The sequence below is a fragment of the Lepeophtheirus salmonis genome, chromosome 6, assembly GCF_016086655.4.
Source record: "Lepeophtheirus salmonis chromosome 6, UVic_Lsal_1.4, whole genome shotgun sequence".
Lineage (NCBI taxonomy): Eukaryota > Metazoa > Arthropoda > Copepoda > Siphonostomatoida > Caligidae > Lepeophtheirus > Lepeophtheirus salmonis.
In genome coordinates this window covers 51121584-51146920 of record NC_052136.2, presented here as the reverse complement: position 1 = coordinate 51146920, position 25337 = coordinate 51121584, and the positions used below count along the sequence as shown (strand labels likewise).

Below are 25337 nucleotides of genomic sequence, written 5' to 3'. Positions count from 1 at the left end.
TGCCCTCCAGAGCCCAGGAATTTGGTTTGATCAAAGCATTAGTAAGCGCTGCTCTAAGTGCCACTCAAAATTCTTCAGTGGGAGCGCCCTCATTGTTTTGAATAACGAGCGAGAGAGGGAGCGTGCTCGCCATTTTAGAAGAGCGAAAGAATCGCTCGAATTTCCGCCCATTTATATAAATTTGTATTACTTTTTCAGTTTTCTGCATCTTACGTGATAACATCGAAAATTTTGAGAGTTAAAGAATAATTTTAAAGATTACAAGAAAAGACGTTTAAAGTTATGTCTCAAGCAAAGCTAGAATATTTTTTATGCTGTATCTGTGGCTATCTGCTGTCTACGGTTGACAAATTTGCCTCTCATGTAACTGGTCACTCTATGAAGATTCAGACATCAGTTCCCTCAGAGACACTTCCATCTCCTTCGTGTGATGAAATTAAGTTGGAAGATAAATCTTTCTTTTTTATAAAACGAATTTTCCCAACTTAAATACGATTTCCTAATATTTTTATGTTGTAAATTGACATAAGATCTCAAAATCTCAAGCAAGCCTAAGTTAAAAAACTTGAGAAGCCTGTGTTTAATTTCAAACTAATTATTTGGCTTAATTATCAGGAAATTGCAGGATACCTTGTAATTACATGTCCCCTAAGACAGTGGTTCGCAAACTTTTTCTGCCCGATGCACACCAAAAGACATATACATTTCTTGATATAACTATTTTAATTAAACCAATCATATTGATTATTATAAGCTTTTGCAAATAATGTATGGTTTTCATAAATCGTCCGGCACACTTGAACTTGCCTCAAGATACACCGGTTAGGAACCACTTTCCATCAGCACTTAATAGTATCTGATTTGCTTGTGGTAATGTTAATTATATCACTTTATAATTGTTCGTAATGGTAATTTGAGTATTTGGCAGAATTGCATTTAGATCTAATCAAGCACGAATGTTCCTTTCTGATTTATATACATATACATTCGTCTGAATAATAGATAATAATTTTATTTATTTATTATCGTTTTAAGGTTAGAAAATATTTTACAAAACTGATATTAGAATCAATCTAATATAATAATAATTTATAAGCGTTTTCCCTCTTAGTTTTTAGACGTATTTTCCATGAACATCGACACACCAAATCAGTTCGGATGTACGGCTCACTGTATGAATTTGATAGCACAAAAGATATAAATTCAGCTTTCAAAGATCTTGTGTTTAAAAAATTATTTTACAAAGCTTTTGGAAAATGTCTATCACTTTGGAACAAACAAAGTCCTAGTATTATTGCAGTTGAAACTATTAAAGATATTTTAGGAAAACTTCTGAGAGTCCCAAATGAGATAAGGTGGAATGGAAAATTTGATGGTGTTTTGGACATTTCCAGAGCTCTTGAAAAATGTAGGGATGAACTCATGAGTTATTTGACAATCTTGGATTAATGTATTTCAGCAAAGCAGAGATAGACTTAATTAATGAATACATTTTGTATTCTAAGGATTTTGCAGCTGACATAGATATATTGCAAGGAATTGCTGGAATCGAAAAAAAAATTCGGACACCTTTTTAAGGATAAGATCCACTTGTTAGCTACAACTACTCATCCATTATTTAAAGATTTGGTATGCTTTAGTGATTCTCCCGAATTACAAGAACATATGAAAAAAGTCTTAGTTGATGAGGTTAGCCTTCTTGTTCAAACTGAAATTATTTGTGAAAATCCTGAGGATTTAGAAAAAATTGAGTCAACATCAACCTTTTTCCCAATGAAGAAAAAATTCAAAATAAATCAAACTGCCGCTGAAATTGTAGAAAATTTTATTAATTTAGAAGACAACTCTTTAAACCTTTTAAACCCTTTCCAAAAATTCAAAAAATATTTCTACAAAATAATACAACACTGCCGTTGAGCGAGTATTTTCAAAAGGTGGTCAAGTATTGAATATCTTGCAGAAGATGTACGCGGAAGTTTATAAGTATTTCGGAGATTCCTGTAGAAATGCTGGATGTTGGGGGAATCAATTTGATGACATTTATACTTAATGTAAATATATTTTTAATCTTTCAACCAGTTTAATTTTTTTTTTTTCAATCCGTTGCTGTTTAATTGCACTATTCGGTATAAAATAAGTTATTTCAAGATAGCTTTCAACATTACAAATAAAGTGTAATGGATCAAATAAAAATTAATATGGACTTTAAAAAATTAACTTTTCTAGTCTTTGGTGAAGTTTTAAAAAAATCTGATTATGCAACGTACATCAATTTTAGCCCGACATTAGCCCCTTCAATCTTTATTACTGCGCAATATGAAAGTACTTTCTTTTATTTTTTAACCTCTCCTTTTTTTTCAATAACTATCATTAATTGTATGGAGAGCGTGGTTCATATTTAAGGTTGATCATTTTGGTAAGAATACAAAAGCGTGCGAAGAGAAGGGAAGAAATACTTATGACAACATTGATTAAATAATATACATCTTCTTCTATGAAGAACGTTATCATTCCCGTCTATATAATTCATTATTAATATAATATTACATGCTGATATTCGATAGAGAACTGAATAAAATACCTAAACTAAAGTCGTTTTCTGTCTGGATTTCTGAAAACGGAGGCCCAGGAATTAGGAAAATACTTACCGGATGAGAAACAGATGGTTTGTCGAATTTGTCGATTTAAATGTGACTTTAGTCCCCTGTCTAGAATTACACGCCACTCATTATCATCATCTCATATCAAGAGTATGGATATTCATCTATAAAATCAAGTTAACGATTAATACATCAAGTCAATCTTTAACTTTGATCTCACAAAGATGCTTATTGCATGTTATATAACCTTATCCATTGCTAATCATCCTATGTTCAAAAAAATTATGGAGAAATACATGGGTAAATTCGTCCCTTCCCGAGGAACCATCGTTAATTAATGGAGGATGTTGGTAATGATGTCATTTATAGAAATAACCCCATTGTAAATTGTGAAGTTAAGATATTTTTCAGAATGTTTAGATTACGAAATGGAACTCTAAATTTTGTACCATCTAACAGTAAGTATTCATTTGTTTTTAAAATCTAATCATAAAATATGATTCTATTTTAGCTAAAATTATCCAGAATTATGATACACAACTCATTAAATGGCTAAAACAAGTGCTTAAATGGTCATAACAACGGGGGTAGTAGCTTTGGATGGTTTGCAACTACTTTGTCTGACATTAGTTTCTTCACTGAAAGACTTGGGTACATATATAAAATAATATAATGTTACATAGTCAATAAATATTACTTTTTTATCACTTAAGGATTAGCTATGGTTGATAAGCTCCTAGAAATGGTGCTCAGAATACTCATAAAAGGCAAAATCAACGGGGGTAGTTACATTGGGTGTAGCATTATAATTAGCAGTTGGGTGTAGCATTATAATTAGCAATTGGGTGTATCCTTTATGATATGTTGTTATATAAGCATAAATAACGGGGGGAGGGGGAAATATTTTTGATGCTATTAATAAGGAGTAATATCGCCGGACATTACTACATAATTAACTTTTGCGCTAAATCTGTAGGATGGATTTAATTCTAACATTTTTTTTATTAGTATATGTATTGTCTAATTTTATGATTTTGAAATTTACTTTATTATTAATAATTATTTAGATCTCATCGATATCTATCCTGTGCTCAATTGTATATAGCAACTTCCACATTAGTAAAAAAGGTTGATGATCTTTTTGATTTAACTCGACGTCTAACTTGTGTTTTACAACCTAAAGTTATGATATATTTAACTGAATTCCGATGTCAGAGCAAGAAAATATTATTTGGAGCAATCTATTATTTTGTTATTCTGTAGTTATAGTTTATTGTTATCATTAGTTATATGATTATATTTAATTTAAGCCTTCTTTTTAAATTTGGAACTTCAAATATATTTCGATTGACTCTACTTTGTCGTTTCATTAGTTATTATTCTGAGAATATGGTTCATAATGAATTACAATTTCATGGAGTGTGACGTTTTCAAATCTACTGTACCGGATAAAAAACGTCTAAGTCAATTATACGTAGTATATCTTCATTAAAAATTTTGCTAATAAATACTTTCGTTATACCCTCAAAAATCATAATAAAGCAGGCAGCTGATACTCACATCAGTATTTTAAACAATGATACCATAAGTATTTCTCCCCCCATCCTTCTCTTTGCACGCGTTTTTCCCTACAGGATTATCAACTTTGTTCATATTATATAATTCAATTGCAGGTATTTACAAATATTATCTTTTGGACAGTACTTTATTCTTTAATTCATGAAAATTTCATTCAATTCTCTTGATGTTTCAGAAAGTTGTGTTGTTTTATTGAAATATCATATTTTATTATATCACATATTTTGGTGTAGGTTATAACATTAACAGATTTAACACTACGAAAAAATGGACTGAAATTCCTTTGATACATTGGGCATAACTTCCATAATATTGGAGCTAGAGACATGATTTTGGTATCAAAATGTCTATTTTACCATTATTTATTAGATAAAGTAGGTTTAAAAGGGGAAAAACGGAATTGGATTTTTTTGTAACATACATACATAAAGAGTTTGTCAAGTTCAAATACGAGCGAAAAAATGAGCGCCGCTCATTTTTTATTGAGCGGGAGCACGCTCATTGCTTTACAAAAACGAGTGGGAGCCCGCTCAGGATTTCTTGAGCGGATTAACGCTCTGGGTCTGATCATAGTTAAACATAGCCTGACGTAATTAACTCAAAATTTTGAACAACTTTTATTCATGTTTTAAGTCTGTATCTGTCTCCGTTTTTGAAATAAATGCATTTAATGATTTTTTTTCTAAGAGTTCTTTTTTTTTACATCACACACATAAACATAAATTATTTTAATACTATATAGGATTAGATTTTTATTGGATTTTTTAATGCACGAGGTTGAGTGTTGCTATTGAAATAGTTCCGTAAAAATTAAGGATAAATAATTTAAAAAGGAAATGTTATTTACATTATAAATTTATATAGAAAAACCAGAGGACCAAGAAGAAGTATGCACTCTTTTTTATTTATTATAATTTTCAGCTCCATCGGATTGATACAAACAATATTTTAAAAACATTTACTTAGAATGTTCCATTTGTTTGTTAAAAGTGTATCTTCCGATTATAACCACCAAATGCATTCTGCCGAAATATGAAATATTTTTTAGGTAAGAGCAAGTTAGAACAACGGATCAATAAGTTTCAATTATTAATATATATTAAAATAATGCTTAGACCTAGGCGTTATTAAACAAAAGGGCTTTAATAGTATAGATTATATTTGATTGGAATATCAAATATATAAAAAGTGTACATAAACAAACGGACTTATGTTAAATGGAAAATGAAAAGTCTTATCAGTTAACTTGATCATGGATAGATAAACTGGACATAGCCCCAAACACTACCATATATTTAAATTTCCTAGTGGCATACTCAAAAAGTATGACCTATCCCATATCTTTTTTTTTTTTTTAGGTACACAAATTTTAAGTCTTCCCCGAAGAAAAATCTGAGAGGCGGCCCTTATGACTCTGCTTCAGCTTCTATTCTGATTTATAAGATGATATGACTTGAATAAATAAGGGATACAGTTGAAACCCCAAAGAAACGGGAATGTGATATTTTCTAACGAAAATAAGTTTGATTTAAAGGGTTACACATTTTTTTTTCAAATTAATTTTTAGATCGCTTTTAAACTAAAAATCCTATTTTTCAACTGTACAATGTGACCATTATCCCTTCGAAAATAGCCAAAAAGTGGTTGCAACACCAATATAATAATGTATTGAGTTGGTTCGTTAAGTCTTCAGACTTGAATGTAATAGAAAAATTCACGCTCGAGAGTTATTCTCTTGAATTTGATGGGTGTACGTTTGCGCCCAGGTGATTCCTAGAGAAAGAAATATACTTTATATATATGGGTTTCACCATCTAACTAATTAAAGGAACATTAAAAAAAAAATCCTGGATAATTATCTTTTCCAGAAGTGTATAACAGGTAATTTGAGAACAAGGAAAGCTTTAAATTTTGCATTTAGCAATATTGGAATGAAATACATATATACTTAAAAAGTTAATTGTGTCCGGAAAAAAAATATAATTATTGAATTTTGAGAATATTAACAACATATTTCACCCTCAAAAACATTTTCGGGATCAAAAAAATATTCATTGCTCAAAAATTACCAGAAATAGGCCCTTGGACTCCAGTCAATATTTTGCAAAACTTGTAACTTGACTTAGGTTCGACTTTGACTAGACTGGAATCGAGTTATTACAATTTTATCACAGAATATAAAATACAATTTAAAGTATCTTTATATATCTGAGGACTTGAACTGGAGTCAATGAAAATATTCAAGGACTTGACTTGCGATACTTGACTTGGACTGCCAGTATAAGGACTTTTTTCATCTCTGAAAATTACTTAAAAAACCATATATTTATCAAAGAACGCAACTAATTTATGTATCATATACACATTTCCAGATTTAATCGTTACAGTTTATAGGTCATAATGATCAAATGAAGAGAAAGGGTGTTTAAAGATAATTTGGATTACTTTATTGAAAATTACCATTAAATTTGAAACAAATACATGTATCCATATGAAAAAAATAATCAAAACCTGATATCGTATGGAAAAACTAATAGTAATTATATATCTATTTAAATCCTCGTTCATAAAAATGTGAACTTTACAATTATAAAAACCATATAATTAGCATTGTGGAGAGAAGGGTTGCTGTATTAGGAATTAATAGTATTATATATTTTATATTAGTAAGTCCAAGGGGAGGAAGGCGAAGACATAGACCCCTTCCAATAAATTTGGGGTACGCGATTAGCAAAAAATAAAGACACCCAAAAATGATAAATAATGTGAGTGTTTATAGTCTCTTCTTATCTATTCTATGGAATGAGATCTTCGGCCTTAAAATCAAAACAATTTAAAGTATTGGTAAGAAGGAGATTTTTAAGGCCTCATACATAAGCAGTTGACCTTCATTATAGAATAGATTATATTTTTTAATTGTATAAATTTCTATTAAAATTAAAAATAACTTTGATAACATTGAAAAAAAGTCAAATCATTAAACCCATTTTTTTTTTTTAAATAAACGCATGCGCATTATCCCCTCTCCCCCCAATTCATTCTTAATAAGAAAAAAAAACCAGACGTGCATTTTTTTCTTCTTAGTAACATATTCAATATTGTGGAAATAAGAGAATTAATGCATACTTTGTAACTAATGCATAAATATATATAGTAAATCGAGGCTCATTTTAACCCTATAACGCCCACTAGATTAATGTATGTGTCTGCTTTTATCTGATTTTTCGAAATGAGAAACTTTGTCCATTTCTAGGAACAAAAACCTCTTGTATAATTGGAAATTAAAGATTTTTTGAAATCGGAACTTTTGATACTTAAAGAGAATTATTTTGTTATTCAAAGTAGTTGACAGATTGGTTTTGCTGAGATACATTTTAAAAAACCGAATGATTTTCCAATAGAAAAACAAAATGCCTCTAAAATTATAATTGTAGTTTTTCATAAACATAAGGTTTAGGCACTTTTCTGATAAGGCAATAAGTATGCAACACTGGAAGGTCATATGTAAGAAGTTCGTTAATTTTCATAGGCCTTTGATTATACCATTGCAATAGCATCCATTGAGTCGGGTACTCAAATACACATGCATTAAATGATACGTATGACAAAGGGACAATCAAGTTAAGACCAAATCTATTAAAGATGTAATCAAAAAGATTATCTGGCACTTTTTTAAAACAGACGAATGGAAATAAGTCAACGAACGTAAGTAGGCAAAAAAGGTATTATAAATATATATTCATATGAAAAGTAGAAGAGAAAATCTATAAAAGTAGAAAAAAAAAGTTGTGTATAGGTACATATAATAATTAATAGTAATTATAATTGTAGTAATAATAATAATAGAAGCTCAGATCTCCCATTCGAAGCTCGTTATTAGCTAGCTTTGCATTAACAGAAAAAAAAAAAAAAACACATGTTAGGAACAGGATATTCTTATTATTTGTTGTTGAAAAATTGGCAGTTATTGAATTCGAAGATAAACAATTGAATGAATGTAGTAGGTTGTTACTTCAGTTACACTTATGAAAAGGAACTTAAAAAAAGTATCAAAAAATTAACTTTTGAAAGCAAAAAAATGTAAAAAGTACTGTGTAATAGTAGAAAGTATAAAAATATATATATAAATATGTATGTTTATATTATAGCTTATATAAAAGATTTGAGATCATCTTCACCAGATTTACTTATGTCTTTTTTTTTTGTTGTTTGTTTCTAATTAGTTTGTTTGTTTTCTACAATTGATTTTAAATTATGCTTGTAAAATATAAAAAATGAGATCTTTATATAATATTTATGTATATAACACTTATTTGAGATCGATATGAGATCAGGTTGACGACGACGACGATTGCTTGCAGGATTGAAATACATGATCAGGATATAGTAACCGACGTATTATTATTATTGGAGGATGAAGTGTTATTGGTATTTTTATTTGCTGATGGCGCTAAGCCTTTTTCCCTACCACCACCGTCTGTACCCTCCCCATTATGGCGATCTGGGCATTTCTTTTCGTGACCTAACTTGTTGTAATTTGTCCGGAAACGCCTTCCACAAAAACGACAGGGATAGGGTTTTTCCCCAGTGTGAATCCGCATGTGACGATTCCAAGTTGAGCGATCATAGAGTGTCTTACCACAGACATGACATTCCTTCCTTTCTTTGGGACTACTAGATGATGGAGTGGAGCTAGGAGGTCCTCCATTTCCAATGCCTGCCACCTTTTGCATGTAGTAATAAAGCTGTAACTAGAAGACAATTCATTATGAATTCACAATTTAAGGCGAAAAGGAAATAAGCAATTATTTTTTTTGTACAAAAAATAAAACAAAGCACTTACATTGGCCATAGCAGCTGCTTGATTGATTTCATTCGAGGCTGACGTGGAATTATTGGGATCCAATTTGGAGTTGGATTTATCGCCGCCTTTAATTTGATGATTTTGTTGTACCTGCTAAAGTGAGACGTGGAGGAAGTGGATGTGATTTCAATGATTCAAAAACGAACTACAAGCAGAAGGGAATGCCCTTTCCTTACCTGAGAGGCCGCTGCTGCCAATAGTGCATTCATAGATGCCATGGGATCAGAGGGATCTAATGCATTAGGAGGCAGCATGTTGGATGAGGGTGGCTGGCCAGAGCTTGCTCCTTTAGTGGTGTAGTTGAGCCCATTGGAAGGGGCATGGGAGCCGCCATGAGTGTTATGACTGTTGTTATTCATGAGGGAGGAATCCTGATTGGGTTTCACGTAGGTCTGGAGCGAAGGCGACGCGCGTTCGTCTACATGCATCTAAAGAAAGGAGAGAACTAAGTCAGGGGCTCCGCCAAGTGCCAAGAGAATGGACAAACTTACATCCAGGGGAGAGGACTGCTCGTTCTTCATCAGCGTTTCTTCTTCCACGAGGATGTTGTTGTTGTTGTTGTGGGTGTGGAGAGGGTGGAGAGTCCCTGAGGCGGATGAGGAGGAGTGATCGTCCGAGGAGGAGGTGGCTCTCCGCCTCTTCTTTTCCAGCTCAAGGAGGCCTCGAATCTGAAGACTTTTGGCCGTTGCCAAGAGACCGCTCAGCTCTGCCGAGGGACAGGCCACTTGGCCCTCATACATGTAGATGAGAAGGAGCCGCAAATACTTTGCCTCCACGTCCTTGAGAACGACCATGGGGTGGGAGCAAGGGTTGCGCACGAACAAGGAGCGGAAGTAGGGAGAGCAAATGGACAAAATGAGTTTGTGTGCCGGGAAGGAGGAATCGCCCGTGATGAGGGTCACATCGATGAGCTCCTCACGGTCCATAAGCTCGGAAGCAAGAGAGAAAAAGGACTTGTGGTGATCATCCCACTTGAGAAGGAGCTGATCCTCTTCATCCATTGGTCCCTGGTGTAGATGCTGAGGCTGAGGCTTGGATTTGGGTTTGCAAGGATTCCACGAGAAGGAGCGATTAGTGTCTGGAGTGGTCCTGCCTCATTGTAGTCATGGACTCGTGTTAGTGGTGTGAGCGGTGAGCGGAGTGAGGATACAAGTTGTAGGAACTACCCTCGTAGTAGTAGTAAATAGCTGTTAGTTGTACTAGAAGTAGTAGAAGTTTGTTCGTAGTTGGATTTGAAGCGAACAAGAGCTCGGCTTCCCCCCTCGTCTCAGTCTCTTCTTCTTCTTTTCTCCTTCTTTTCTTCCCTTTTTCAAATAATAACCCCCTTCGTACGTACTTCGGATGAAAACATCCACACTAAAAAAAAGCGATAGGCATTGAATAAAGAAAGGGAATGCGCCCTCGTGTCCCGCAGATATATTAAGAAGAAGAATATCATCCAATTCTCCCCCTTTAAACAAAATATATACAAAAGAAAAAGGCAAAGGGGAGAGGGAGGGAAGGAGGGGGGGAGGGGGAAGAAGGGGAGGAAGGGAGTGAGAGAGTGAGAAGGAGGACCGGGGAAGGAAGGGGGTTGCGAACTGCGTGTTTTGTGTGTATATGTCTAGACAGCCCAACCCGGGCCTCTTTTTTTTATGCCATGAAGTAAGGGGGATGATTTTTATTGGTTGAATTTCTTTTTTCTTCCCTTTTAGAAGGAGGCCTGCTGGGGTGAGTTGTATTATATGGAAAATAATAATAACATATTATTATATATGATGCGTAGGTACGTTTGGAGGACTCTTTTATTTTTAAGGAATGATTACAGGCCTGCTTTTTCTCTTTCCCTCTACAAAAAGGAAAGAATAAAGAGGGTAAAATCATGTAAGGCCTGCCATGTTCACTATTATTAGTAGTAGTGAGTAGTACACACACTCCATGTGGAAAATAGAGTTACAACGACAACATTAAACAAAAGCCGGCACTATGGAGGCCTTTGTTCTTTTGTTCCCTTAATAATAATAGCAGGTTTACCTCAGCACAACGGAAAACGATCTTAAAATACATTTTATGTACATATACATATATGAATCGATCGATATACATGCACATTGTCTACTCTATGTATTTAAGTTTTTGGGTCACTGCTTCTATTTGCTGATTTTAAATTGAATTCACTTTTATTTTTAATGCACCTCAAGGGATTCACCCCTGATAATGCATGGAGATACTAAATATATATCGGTATCACCACTCGGATATGGCACATTGTGGCCATCATTTGCAAGAGATGCTGAATAGTAAGTACATAATTCAATGTACAAAGCGGGGCCTCAAAATATCACATTAAGGACCTATTTATTTTGAGAGTTTTTTGTCATGAGTGGGATTGCCCTATAAAGGCATAGGCATTGAAGCCGATTGTTTTAGAGATACGTCATGGCAAAGTCTGTCTACCGATGACGTCATGAGAGACAGGTGTGTGTATGTGTCCGATCACGTCACCATCAAAGTAAAGTGGTGATGATTCGATGCTGAAGGATGATCCATAGAGTCTGACTACTAGTGATAGGTATTATAACATTCATAATAATTGTGGAAAGGATTCTCGGTCTTCTTGAGTCTCACAAGTTCCTCCTGAGCAACTCCACCTCTCTCATCATTGGACATGGGAGGAGCCTTGAGTTATTTCAAGAGTTTTTTTGGTAGTAAAGAGATTCGAATACTTATTCTTGGACTCGACGGAGCTGGAAAAACGACACTTCTCTATCGACTCCAGGTCGGAGAAGTTGTGAGCACAATCCCAACTATTGGGTTCAATGTGGAACAAGTTGTCTATGATAACGTCAAGTTCCAGGTATGGGATTTGGGAGGACAAACGAGTATTCGGCCCTATTGGAGGTGTTATTACTCAAACACGGATGCAATCATTTATGTAGTTGACTCTGCAGACCGGGAACGGATAGGGATTTCCAAAGGGGAACTTATTTCCATGTTGGAGGAGGACGAGCTTCGAAACGCCATCCTTTTAGTCATGGCCAATAAACAGGATATGGAAGGAGCCATGTCATTAGCAGAGGTGACACAACTCTTGTCTTGTTTCTTTTATTCAGGAACAGCAAAATAGGGGGCTTTTGTCCAAGGCATTATTCCAATAAAATAGTAGATTCATCTTTATCTCTTTTACATATTTATTTTTCCCCCAGTCACTTTGCCATCTACTCAATTAGATACTCATATGCTATGTTAATCATTCAATTATTATATCCTTAGGTACACACTGCTTTAGGTCTCTCCTCTCTAAAGGACAGGACATTTCAGCTATTTAAGACGAGTGTTCTTAAAGGAGAAGGACTCGACGAATCCATGAAATGGCTCACCAATATTCTTCAAGAACGCAAATAGTCATTTATTATTTCCTTTTTCTTTTCTTTTCTTGCAACACTTTATTTATTGAATATCTAATATATTTTTATCTGTTTTTAATTTTTGATTAAATTGTGGAATATATGATTATCATAACTGATGTGATAAGATGATAATTTAAATTAGTTTTTAATATATATAAGACTACATCTAATGATTTTTATCATTGCTGGGTTGATAGGAGTTAGAGTTATTCCCACTACTTTACCATTAAGTTGTATATATATATATATATATATATGAGCTTTATTTATTTAGGCCAGCTTAGGTAGGTGTGCATGTAAGGTTGTATTCAATAATATGCTACATAGTGACAAGCATAATCTTAGTCGTAATAGGAAGAGGAAAAGGGAAAAGAGCAGACCCACATACATATTCGATATTATTTTCTTCGCAATTGAAAAATAAACATTATTTTGCTCAATACTATCTCATAAGTCATAGCTAATAAGTGGTAGTGCAGTACTAGTTATTGCTCGTACTGAATAATTCATAATTGTCATAAGTATATACAATTAATTAATTATTAATGTATCATGGAGTCCTCAGTCATTGATGAAGATTATTTACAATCATCTGGATGTATGTTTTTTTTATTATTATTATACTCATCAAATAATATCTAATCAATCCATCCTGTCTTAGTTCCAGATATTCAAAACCTCATTGATCAGCTCAAAAACGGTCTACAAGATAAGAGTTCCAAACTTTTTCATAGTCTTAAAGGAAAAGCTTTCCATCTAGTCAGTGGCAACAATAAAATTTTTCAATACAAAGTCGATCTTGATGGACACATCACTTTAGTTAGAAGATTTAAGAGTCTTAATCGTCATGGAAATGTTGAAAATCTGTTTAAAGATGTGCCAGCAAAGGCACAGCGGCAGTTTCGTGCCGCTGTTACTGGTGATCCAAACAAACGAATCCGTGATCATCTTAAAGAAACTCCTCAAGTTAAAATGTTGGATAAAGTCTCCTTTACTCTTGGTGTTCTCATAATTTGTTTAACACAATGGGTCATTCATCGAATGCCTTCAGTCTTTCCATATTATTTCAGTGGACTTCTTAGCTTCCTTTTTGTATCACGCTACATGTCCTATAAAAAGGAAAAATATCACATGTTTCTATTGGATTTTTGTTATTTTCTGAATATTTCTACGATGATTCAAGCTCTCTTTTTTCCTTTATCTGAGACTTGGTTTAAAATTAATTATGTTCTCTCTCACGGACCAATTCTTATGGCAATTGTGGTTTGGCAAAACTCCCTTGTGTTTCATAGCATTGATAAAGTTACATCATTTTTTCTCCATGCCTTTGCTCCAGTTTATTGCCACTTGACAAGATGGAGTTTAATTAATCCGGATTTTTTACCCTCGAGCCTCAACTTCTGCACAGCTTTTGTTTACCCTCTTCTAACGTATCTCCTTTGGCAGGCACTTTACGTTTTCTTAATTGAAGTATCTCCTTTATCAAGGACTCTCGCCAACGATAGTGAGCTTTTGACAAGCTATCGCTACCTCTCTCGTGACAAAAAGAACTCTTTAAATCAACTTGTTGCATATCTGTGCGCTAAATGGAAGATTGAGCTTCCTACCACGGAGTCTGGAGACATAGATCCAGATGCGTATAGAATGAAAGCTGTTTTCTTTGCTGCACAGTTTGTCTATACTTTTATCACTCTTTTGTATGTTTGGATTGTATATACTTCTTATGTATTGAATTGCACTTATATTTTAATCATTTTCATTTGGGGAACCTGGAATGGAGCCTCTTACTATATCGAGGTCTTTAGTAAGAGATATAATTTAAAATTTGAAGTCAAAGAATATGAAGAGAGTGTCGTTTATGAGTGTGATGATGGGGACAGTGATGAGGAATTTGTTGAAGCTACTGAAATCCTCAATAACGAAATTAGCTCATTATCCGAGTACAAGGATGATGTAAGAATTGTAGATGTTAATTATGATCCTAACCTCTCCTTCAAATTATCAAATAATAAAGACAAATTCCTCTCATTTAATGAATTGCGTTTTGAATATCCACAATTGGCTATAACTTTTCTTATGAGTTTCCCAAAAGAAGGTGACCGCACCATTTTTAAAGAAGATGAGAATAAAAAAGATATTTAAGCTTCTTTCTTGACTTGTTTTTGTTCGAGTGTTTTTATTATTGCTTTAATGTTAATTAACTCAATTCCATCTCGACATAAGTTTGTATTGTTAAATCCTATTTTATTCTCTTTTGCAGCCGACCTATTCTTAGGTTTTCTTGTATTATCTTATTTAACATACACCCTAAGAATAATGTTAAGATATTTCAATAATTTTGGTTATTTTCAAAAACTACTAACTATTTGATAAAAATATAATTTGTCAAATAAAGAGCAAATAGCATAAATATCTATATTTCAAATATATGCTTATTGATTTTCATAAAAATTGTGTAGATGGATGCCTTGACTTCAATCCAAAAATATATATTTATAGTTAGATAAAAAGTGCTATGAAAATAAATAATACATTGTATGACATAACATATATCTGTGAATCATTTTATTTATCTTTCAGATTTAAAATAATCATTTTGAATAATTAATATTTATATAGCTACTTTAATTTAATTAAAAAAAGCAAATCATGCCCAGGTAAATAGGACAGGAGTTCATGGAATATCTTATGTGTCAAAGGCAAAAAAATAGATTATTTTTTGATCTAAGTAATATATTAGGGGCGTCCACAGGGATAGGCTAACGAGGCTGTAGCTCCCCCATCCCAAAAAAAAAATGGAATTTTTGCTTTTTACTAGAAAATTTAATATTTGAACTTTTTTTTTACAAAAAATTCAATTTATTTTTGCCAAAACATTTAATTTTAGAATTTTTTTTCCAAAAATTTAATTTTCTGTAGATAGCTATAGATTTTTGAAATTTTTCTCAAAAAAAAAAAAATATTTGAAAATTTCTTTCAAAAAATGTAATTTATTGCAAACAGCTGTCCTCTTTTGAATTTTTTTCCAAAAAATTCCAAAACCAAGCCCCCTCTTTCCCCCCCCCCCAATTATAATTTTGCAGTCGCCCCTCTATATACATGCTTTCATTTAAAATATACATTATACATACAGTCAAATGATATGATTCATCATGCATTGTGAAGAAAGTCTATAAAATAATTGAGTCATAACTTATTGATACATTGTTAAGTAGACATCATTCGTTTAATATTGTATAACTGATGAAATATATTGAATGGCTAACAATTGTGACAATGACGATGGAATGTTATAATTATTTGAATACTCTAGTGTCGTTAGGTCTATCACTATTCATTAATCGATATATTACATAAGTGAAGGGATACTGTACACGTTTAGTACTACTAAAATCAGATATGGAGTTTAAAAGATTAAGTAAGAAAGTAAAATTTTGCTGCCATTTGTTATTAATAACCCAGATAAATACAGTTGTATAAAATATATTGTATGTATTAACAGAAAACTGATTCAATTACGAAATCTTTTAATCTTAAGCGGATTGATAACTGATATTCTTATTAGTTATTACTATTTTACCAGCAATTTTTTCTTTTTACAGCTATATTAGTCATTAGAGATGTTAAAGTTGTCAAAATCCTCGTGATCATAAATTAAAAAAAGTATATGTTGGTAACATGGAAGATATTAGTGCTTTTATTAATTACTCGAGGTAGTACTCGGATTGGAAATATGCAAAGCATTAGTCCGCTCAAGAAATCCCACTCAGTTATTAATTTGGTAGTGAACTCTCACTCCTGCTTGTTTTTTAAAGCAATGAGATGCGACCATTTTTTTGCTCGAATAGAAGTATTTGAATTTGACAAATCTTTATGATTGCAATTAATTTCCTGAAATTTATATATATTATTTATTCCAAAAAAAGAACAGAAATATGATACAAGAATAAATACAATTTAAAGATCTAAAATCATATAGTAAAATTTAAAAAAATCCATTAAATGATTAATCCAATGTTTTAACTATTAAATATTTTATTCTTTGACAAAAAGGGCACAAAAAGTTTGGGGAACCACGTTCTTAGGGAGAATGTAATTACAAGGTTTGGTGCACTATCATCCAGTTAAACTGGGTAATTAGTTTGAGTTTAAACAGAGGGGTTTCAAGTTTTTGAACTTATGTTTGTGTTATATTTTGAGATTTCATGCCAATTTACAACATAAAAATACAAGAAAATCGTATTTCAGCTGGGAAAATTATTTTTAAAAAATAAACGAAATTATCTAACAAGGTAATCTCCACAAACGAAGGAGATAACGGTGTTTCTAAGGGAACTGATGTATGAGTCTCCTTAGAATGGTCAGCTACATGAGAGGCAAACATGTCAACTGAAGACAGGAGAGCCACAGATACAGCATAGAAAAAAGATTCTAGCTTTTCTTGAAACATAACTTCAAATATATTTATTTCTATCTTTAAAATTATTCTTTAACTCTCAAATTATATGATATGATGCAGAATATGAAAAATTTATGCATATTTATATAATTGAGTGAAAATTGAAGCAATTTTATCGCTCTTCTAAAATGGAGAGCGCGATTTTGCTCGCAATTAGCGTGCTCCACAATTTTGAGCGGCACTCAATTAAACGCCGCTCACTAATGCTTTGGTAATATGATATGCTCATAAGTTGAGTGCCAAAGTAATGGAGGCAGAAAAAAATCCCAGATCTTTTTCATATAGATTTTTTACATGATTAAAATCCGCTGATATTGGGTAGCTTTCTTCCTTTTTATTCATTATTTAATCGGTTGTCGCGGTGTTAACTTCTCTCTCCGATGCATGCATTATTGCCTATCTTTGGTTTAAATTGTTTTAAAAATGTATAATAAAATAAATATATATGAATCTAAATATAATAACAATACTTCCCCTGTACTAATGTTGTTTTAAATATAGAAGGTTCTCCTTTGGTTTTCAACTGTCGATTTTTCTTCTTCTTTTCCTCTTATCAGTGTTCTTGATGTTGATTGGGTGAATTTGAATGAGTTATTATTAAATTGTGCACAATTATAGAATAACAATTCCATATTTGCAAGTTATCCTCAGTACTAACTGAGTTAAGGGATTTTTCTGTTTCTTTTCGTAGGAGAGATGCGAGATACAAGACGTTTAACTAACAACGTATCCAATCTTATTATAACAATAATTCTAATTATAAAAAATAATTAAACTCTAATAGTAATACCGTTGGGTTATTCTTTGTTTCAGAATCAGTAATCAGTTAAAATTTAACAGTAATTGTGCTCCTATTCTATTAAGGTGCAAACTTTAGGTAAAATGCTCATAAAATTCGTGACTGTATAGTTCAAGTTTCGAATCTGAAAGTAGGGTACCGAGTATTCACGTCTAAAGATGCAACCCGGATCCAAGAAAATGTAGATCCGGTGTATATTTAGTCTAGATTTATAAAACGTCCTATTACCTTATTACATGTCCTAGAATTAATTGGAAGACTCTTTTCTGGGCCAGGGATTAAGAAATTTTGATACTGTAAATGGAACGAAAATAAATAATCTAGAAGGGATAAAAGTAGTCAAACCCGTGATTAGGGGATTATCAAAAACTGTAATGGGTCAGTGATGGGCAAGTTTACTTATCTTTTTAATTAGTTAAGTTAAAGTTAATTATTGTTTTATTTTTTTATAACTAGTTGAATTAAAGTTAATTTCGATTTCTATGAAATATAACTAGTTAAGTAAAAGTTAATTTTGAGTTTATTTTTTAATAGCTATGTTTAATTTAATTAACTTTAGAGTAATTAAATTAAGTTAACTCACCCAACTTTGGTTAAGTTGAAATTAATTTTGATATTAAAAAATAAATATTTAAGTTAGTTCATTGAGAGATTTGTCAAGGCTTTATAATATAGATCATTCTGTCGGTCTCACTGGCGGAAACTTTCTCCACTTCTAATCAAACAGTCAAGAAAAATGAATAAAAATTCAAGTTACTACTAAAATGGAAGTCTAATACAGCTAAAATTTTAGATATTTGAGTTTCTATCTAATTTTAAACAATAACTAAAATTATAAAAATATCAGAGATAATATAAAAATGGCATTTTTTACAATACTGAAAAAATATCATTTTTATCAATTTGATGTGGAACGACCCAGTTGAAAAGTTTAATAAAACAGATAGTGTCAAAACAGTATTTAACTAAATTATCGGAGAACTAACGATTACTTAAGGACAGTTTTTAATATTTCAACTCAGAATAACAAAATAAATTTAACTTTAACTAATGAACTCAATCAGGTTAAGTTAAAAGTAAGATAGTGCAGTTTAAAAAAATTAACAAGTTAAGTTGCATTAATTTGCCCAACTCTGGTAATTGTAAGGACTTACTGAAAAACAGAATTGTATTAATCTAAATACAACAGTTAAAGCTTTAATGAAACATAAGAAGCATAAGAATTTCAACGTTGTCATGTTTAATGCCATAGTGTCCACTTGTGCCCCATATGGTCACCCCGAAAATTTTAAAATCACTTGTTTTAATCGAAGGTGCAGAGTCCCCAAAATTTTTATCAAGCTTATTTTTAGTCTCCTGAAGCGTTTTGCTTTTCATAAAGTAATGTTGAATCAAAAGACGAAATTATATTTCATTGATTTTTTATAAATCACTCCACTTTCTCAATTCAAACGAATGGAAAACAGAAAGAAATAGACTGATCTGGCTGAAAGTTGGTGTGTGTTCTTACAAGAGATGCTATTAAGTAAAGGACTCTAGGGAAAGAGCAGATAAGAGAAAATAAACAATTTAATCAAAAGACAAGAAAGACTAAGTTTCTAACACCGACCTATAATATGGTGTTATTGTTGTGACGTAGCCGCCCTGATTCTTCTCTTATCACTAGGTGGGAGACGGCCTGTACAAACTGGGTACGTGTCTGGAGGAGCATGTAGCTGCTTCTAATTTTAAGTTAATCAGAATTGAGAACTACTAAATCCTGCCTTCCTTGCCTTGAGTGTCCACTCTTTGCCTGGAGTCCTTTACTACTAACTAAACATTACCCCGATACGCGTCAGGACTTTGCACGGACTTTTCAAACGACCCTCCTATATATTAATTAGATTAAATAAAATTAGTAATGTATGTTATATTAAAATACCATATATGAATATGAAAATGTAATATGATTTATGTTCATAATTATCTTGATTTTGAGAGTATAATTTCGATTCAAAGTCGTGTTTCGATTCAAAGTCTTATTTCGACGGTAAAGAACTATATAGATGAAAATGAAAGTTAAAATCAAATGAAGGATTGAATTGATGGTTTATTTTGTCATCTTGATTACGATTCCTACAAATTAGGTCCAATCATACAAAAAACAGTAAAATGAAGTATCATTTTAAGAACTACAAAGAAAGATCCCTCTTTGAATGGAGGGTTACTGTGTCGGGCCCTATATATGCTTCTCATCAGGGTTGTAAGCTTTCCATTTTTCGTTCAGTCATTATTTCTGTTCCGTTCCGCGTTCCAATCATAAGATAGTACCATATACACTGTACAACAGCAAATTGCGACTTGCACTTTGATAGTATCAGGGAGGCCTCATTTGAGAAGTGGGTTTCAAAAAATTTTAATACAATAATATTAGCGTTTACATGAGTTACAATTAACTAAAATCGGTTCATCGGCAACAAGACAAGAAAAATTGGGCCATGGTCTAGCCGAGAAACTCCAAGAGAGACCGATACATTGCTTACGCGGTCGATGAGGTTCCGCCGGTCAACCAGAATAAGTTCCCAGACTTCGAGATGATGCTGGGAATCATAGCATCAGACAAGAAGAGAATGCCGCCGTAATTATTCACAAAAGGCCTGAAAATCGGGACAAGGAGTTCCATGGACACTATTTGTTCCAGCAGGACTTCGTCCACGTCAAGGCCCAAGACACCATGCAGCAAAAGCTCGAGGAGAATTTTTCCAAGCATGATTTGTGGCTTCCCTCCTCACCCGCAGTGTTAACTTCGTCAAGCATGACGAGACGAAATCATGTCGTTGACGAAACTTTTTTTCATAACGAAGAGCAGAGGAAGACAAAAATCTAACAAAAATTATGACGAAAACGAAAATCTGACAAAAATCATGAGGAAGACGAGACAAAGATGAAACTGACAAATACAAAACTCTTCCAAAACAAAATTCTGTCGAAGACGAAACTCCGATAAAGACGAAAATATAACTCCGACAAAGACGAAATAAAAGATAACTACGACGAAACAATGACGATGTCTGACGAAGATTATATAATGGCACTGACGAAACTCTGACAAAAACTAATGACTTACGATTTCGAATCCCAAAAAAATCAATGCAATTACTGATGATGATGGTTCGTCCAACATGGCCCATGGTCTTAAAACAAACTCAAAACACAAAACTTTACTTAAAGTGCATTAAATTAAATTAATGAATAAGTGTCAGTGTAATGTGTATGTATGTGTTCCCTACAATGTGCAAAATGCACGTCAAAGTGGGCAATGGGGAAAATTCCCATTATAGTGGGCATTGTACAAAATTCCCAATCAATTTATAAAATTTCCAATGGTCATTTTAACTTCATTTACATTGTCAGGTAAAATGATAGTGGGGTATTTGATTATTAAACAATTAAATGCTAAACAATTTGAGCGTTAAGAATTTGATTATGATACAATTTGATTTCTATCATTTTGATACTCTGGTATATTTTCATTGAAATAGATATAATGTTCACATAATCAAACTATGGTATTATAAGAAATTGTGACGAGTGACTCAACTCTATTTTGCAAAATATACCTCAGCCAACAGGTTGTGCAGGTAGACAGCTAGTCCCTAAGAGGGATCAAAACCTATCTCCATCACTATCCTTAGTATCAAGAACCCCTTCTAATATATTATAATACACCCCATTTGTAGAATTGAAACCACTTGTCCAGAAAGGGGATCATTACACACCATTTCCCTGAGCATCAAGGACCCCTTTTGATATCCTATAATACACCCCACCCATGGGTTGTGCAAAATAATTGCAGGTTCAAAAAGTGGATCATTAACCACCGCCACAACTTTCCTGAGCATTAATAATCTCTTTCAATGTCCTATAATACACCTCGGCCCATGGGTTTTGCAAATAAATACTTTCGTTATACCCTCAAAAATCATAATAAAGCAGGCAACTGATAAATACTGATGTGATTGATTATCAGTGAGAATCACATCAGTATTGGAAACAATGATACCATATGTCTTTCTCCCCCCACCCCCTTCTCCTCGCACACTTTTTTCTCTACAATATTATCAACTATACTCATAAGTGAGATTATTATTTTTATTAATTAAAGGATGCACGTTCCATGGAACGCCGTTCAATTTTGCGTTCCCTTCACTAGCCTACATCTGAAGATGTGAACTATTTTATCATACGGATCCGTTGATAAAATATCATTTAGATGGGGTACTCCTCATTTTGGTTTATGGTATGGAACACTAACGTATGATTCGAACACTACCATAGATATAATTCATCAAAATATATCAAGGAAACATTTCTTTAGCAATACAGAGGGGCCGAACTGGCTATAAAGTCTGGCTATTTGTTATTCTATTTTGACTGTTCATGAATTTCCAAAATACCCTGGTCCTGTATTTATGAAGGGTAAATTAAGTTTTCCACATAAAAGGGGATTTTAAGGATAATTCTACAATTATATGTGGAATTTCTTATGTTTCCTGAAATATTGGAATAAAGAATTCAGAGATCCTTATTGCAGTATATTTATGACTACTAAAAATTTACTGCACAGTTTCAAATCTCGTCTGCCCTTATTTTTTTAATGTTCTATTTAAGGACTGTAGAAAAACATTTAAACCTTGTATACACACTTGCATGGATTGTCCCAATGTTTGAATTTTGAAACAATCTATTGCCATACACATAAGGGGACTGGATAACCTGGAACCAAATTTTACAAAAGCACTGGTTTGGTTTGAAATTTTAAAAAAGGGGATTCCCTCCAACTCTGAAGAAAAGGTGGATAAAATCTATGAGGATACTTAAATTGTTTGAATTTACCTAAAACCTGGAAGAAGAGGATCACGAGTTCCATATCTAAAATCAGGGATAGGAAGTGATTTACTACCCAATTTCAAATATCCTCGGGTTGTCTATTTTTTAATACTCCCTGTAAGGACTCTGGCAAAATGTTCATCACAGGTATGCATGGGTTTCCGAGGTTCCCGGCACTCCAGATTTTGTGAGATTTTATCACACTGAACGTTGCTGGTATTACAGATAAAATTATTACTCCTTTAATTTTATTTGGTCTCTCCTTAAAAATTCAAAGTTTACCAAGAAAAGCAAAAGCTATGGAGTTAGCCTTATCAAGCTTTTAAAGTAGGATTGCAAAGAAGTTGGCAGTAATGGAGCCTATCGGATTCAAAGAAATCAGAGCTATCCTGATATTCTACCATCTCTGCTAGTATTCCAAGGGCGCATCAGTCTTCATAGAGCTATGCTGGGGACATAATATTAACCTACTACCACTAACTGTCAGATAAAAACATAGAATTCTTGCGCTGTTTAATACACAATTATAAAAAATTTAAACGCTATTCCGGATCTTTTGATTGTTTGATCCTTCTATTCAAATATTATGTAACTATCGCTCATTCTTTTTTATGACATTTTTAGCTATTTTGTGACCTTGTTTTTGTTTATTTATTTACTGTCGAATTTTATAGAACGAACTAAAGGACTCTAGGGACTCGAAAGTAGATCAATCCTTTCTCTATTTTTATTTGTCTTTTATAAAAATTTAACCCGTAAAAACGCCCTTGGGTACATATTAGTAATTAATATTTTTTTTTAGGATAATTCGAAAATATTGATAAAGATATCTACTTAATTTTCTCCTGTTTGTATTTTTTTTTTTGTAAATAGCATATTTCTATTTATTTATCAAACCACAGAAGTCCTTTTTTTTAACCGCTATCTATTCTCAGCCAAAACAGGCGAACAATATCATTATCATCAAATAAGTAAATAAGTGCATGTAAATAATAAAATATACATAAACACACTGAAATTACATTAAAATAAAAGGGATTTCACAGATTCATTCATTTTCACTGAAAAGCTTCTAAAGGTGCATAAAATTAAGAAAATTTAAGTTACGAAAATGTTAATTTCGTATATAGGGTTCGGAAGCAAAACATGGACTGAATGACTGATTTAAGAAAAATGTCAATAGTTTTGAAATTTTTTAAACAAAACATTGAGACACGACCTTTGTAAACATATTCACTCAATATGGCCCCCCTAAGCAGCAATCACAGCCTCCATACGGCGGTGGAAAGCCTTGCAGGAGTTGATGATGAAATTCTCGGACAAGTTGTTCCACTCCTTCACAACGACACCCTTCAAGAAGTCCACGTTCAAGTGAGATGTTCGGTTAGTCTCCCTCTCCAAAGTGCCCCACACAGCAAAGTCCAACGGATTCAAATCCGGCGAAGATGATGGATTTATGTCCTTGGGCCAAAATCAGCCATGTTGTCGGGGCAGAACTTCTGGCATTTGGCTGATGTGTGTGAGGGTGCACAATCTTGGGTCCACACATAGTTGTCCTCTGGGTAGGTTTCCTTGAGCCATGGCGGTATGGTACCTTGTAGTAGGCCTCCTGGCCAATTTTCTACCCAGCCTTAAAAAAGAAACGAGGCATTTTCTTGTCGTCGGGCGTCACGATCCCCAGCACCATTGTTTGGGCCGGATGTTTTGTACAGAAAACCCCCTGACCTCCTCTGGTGATCTCCCAAACCAACGGTCGTTCCAACGGTTGTAGACCTGGTCCACGGTGAAAATCTTCTTGCCAGAGAAAATCTGTACTGGTGATCAATTTGCCTTGATCGATGCACGAACTTTCTTGCACCTCTGCAGTCTCCTTTCCTTCAGAGTGTCCGTCAACAGGTGGTGTGGGGTACTTGTGTAAGAGGATAACCCCAAGTGCTCCTTCACTGACCTCCTGATTGTCCCTCCGTCCACGTCAAACTCGTTAGAGAGGTGATTCATAGATTTTGTGGGATATATATATATATACTATATCCTTATCTTTTAAAACTCTTGAAAAAATGGAAAACTCGTCAAGACTTATTATGAAATTAACAAGGAAAGAGGAGACAATTTAAACACAACACCATATGAAGAATTAAAAATTGAGATAACTCAATTTATATATCCACATTAATAAAGTAAAGTTTGTCAATCTGTCTGTATGAAAATAGTCACCCGGTACGCAGTAGAACAGTTATGTATGTATCTAAGGACAATTTGAGAACTTGAACTAAACCATTTGTAACACATTTTTGTAAAGGGGCAAGGTGTAAAAATGTAGGCACGAATTTCTTTGAATTTTCACTAAAGTAATGTATGGATAATCCTAAATACTTAACAACAGATATATCTGTTGATCCGTCGAGCAAAATACTGTACTTCCTATTATAATAAAAAAAATTATTACAACTGTATCCGTAGCCAGGGATAGAGATTACTTCAAATAATATAAAATAAAGGCAAAACAATGAAACATTACTCCTTAAAACCAGTGTTTATAGAATATTCCTAAGATAAGTTGACAAAATTATCGATTTTTTTCACAATAATTGCATATATGATATACAATTGTAAAATGAATTTATTCATTATTGACTCTGGCTATTTTGATGTTCGAGAAAACAGAGTCTCTTGCAAATTTTTCGGTCCCCTCTAGCTACTTTTAAAATTCATGTCATTCTTCTTATTTTATTTTTTATCCGTATATGATCGAATGTAAATGAAAAGTAATCAATGAAAA

The 25337-nt window shown here is 33.0% G+C and overlaps 3 protein-coding genes across 11 annotated transcripts; 2 read left to right on the top strand and 1 right to left on the bottom strand.

Annotated features, from left to right (window-relative positions):
• Positions 1 to 7884: 7884 nt before the first annotated feature.
• Positions 7885 to 10681, bottom strand: LOC121121111 (uncharacterized). Of its 9 annotated transcripts, none has more exons than XR_011780971.1 (5): positions 9534 to 10681; positions 9219 to 9470; positions 9022 to 9135; positions 8357 to 8929; positions 7885 to 8058 (listed from the first exon to the last, which is right to left on the bottom strand). XR_011780971.1 is itself a non-coding variant. In XM_040715992.2 (4 exons), exons 1-4 carry the CDS (start codon positions 10041 to 10043, stop codon positions 8555 to 8557), a joined length of 1251 nt encoding a protein of 416 aa, XP_040571926.1. In that variant the 5' UTR covers positions 10044 to 10681; the 3' UTR covers positions 7885 to 8554. The 9 variants fall into 9 exon arrangements, 4 of the variants coding, with proteins under 4 accessions (XP_040571926.1, XP_040571928.1, XP_040571927.1 ...); XR_011780970.1 differs by having other exon boundaries at positions 7885 to 8062; positions 8366 to 8929; XR_011780972.1 differs by having other exon boundaries at positions 8366 to 8929.
• Positions 10682 to 11503: 822 nt separating this feature from the next.
• Positions 11504 to 12196, top strand: LOC121121112 (ADP-ribosylation factor-like protein 1). Its single transcript, XM_040715996.2, has one exon. It carries the CDS (start codon positions 11690 to 11692, stop codon positions 12146 to 12148), a length of 459 nt encoding a protein of 152 aa, XP_040571930.2. The 5' UTR covers positions 11504 to 11689; the 3' UTR covers positions 12149 to 12196.
• A 416-nt stretch (positions 12197 to 12612) lies between these two features.
• Positions 12613 to 14981, top strand: LOC121121110 (uncharacterized). Its single transcript, XM_040715991.2, has 2 exons — positions 12613 to 13029; positions 13093 to 14981. Exons 1-2 carry the CDS (start codon positions 12984 to 12986, stop codon positions 14571 to 14573), a joined length of 1527 nt encoding a protein of 508 aa, XP_040571925.1. The 5' UTR covers positions 12613 to 12983; the 3' UTR covers positions 14574 to 14981.
• Positions 14982 to 25337: the final 10356 nt, after the last annotated feature.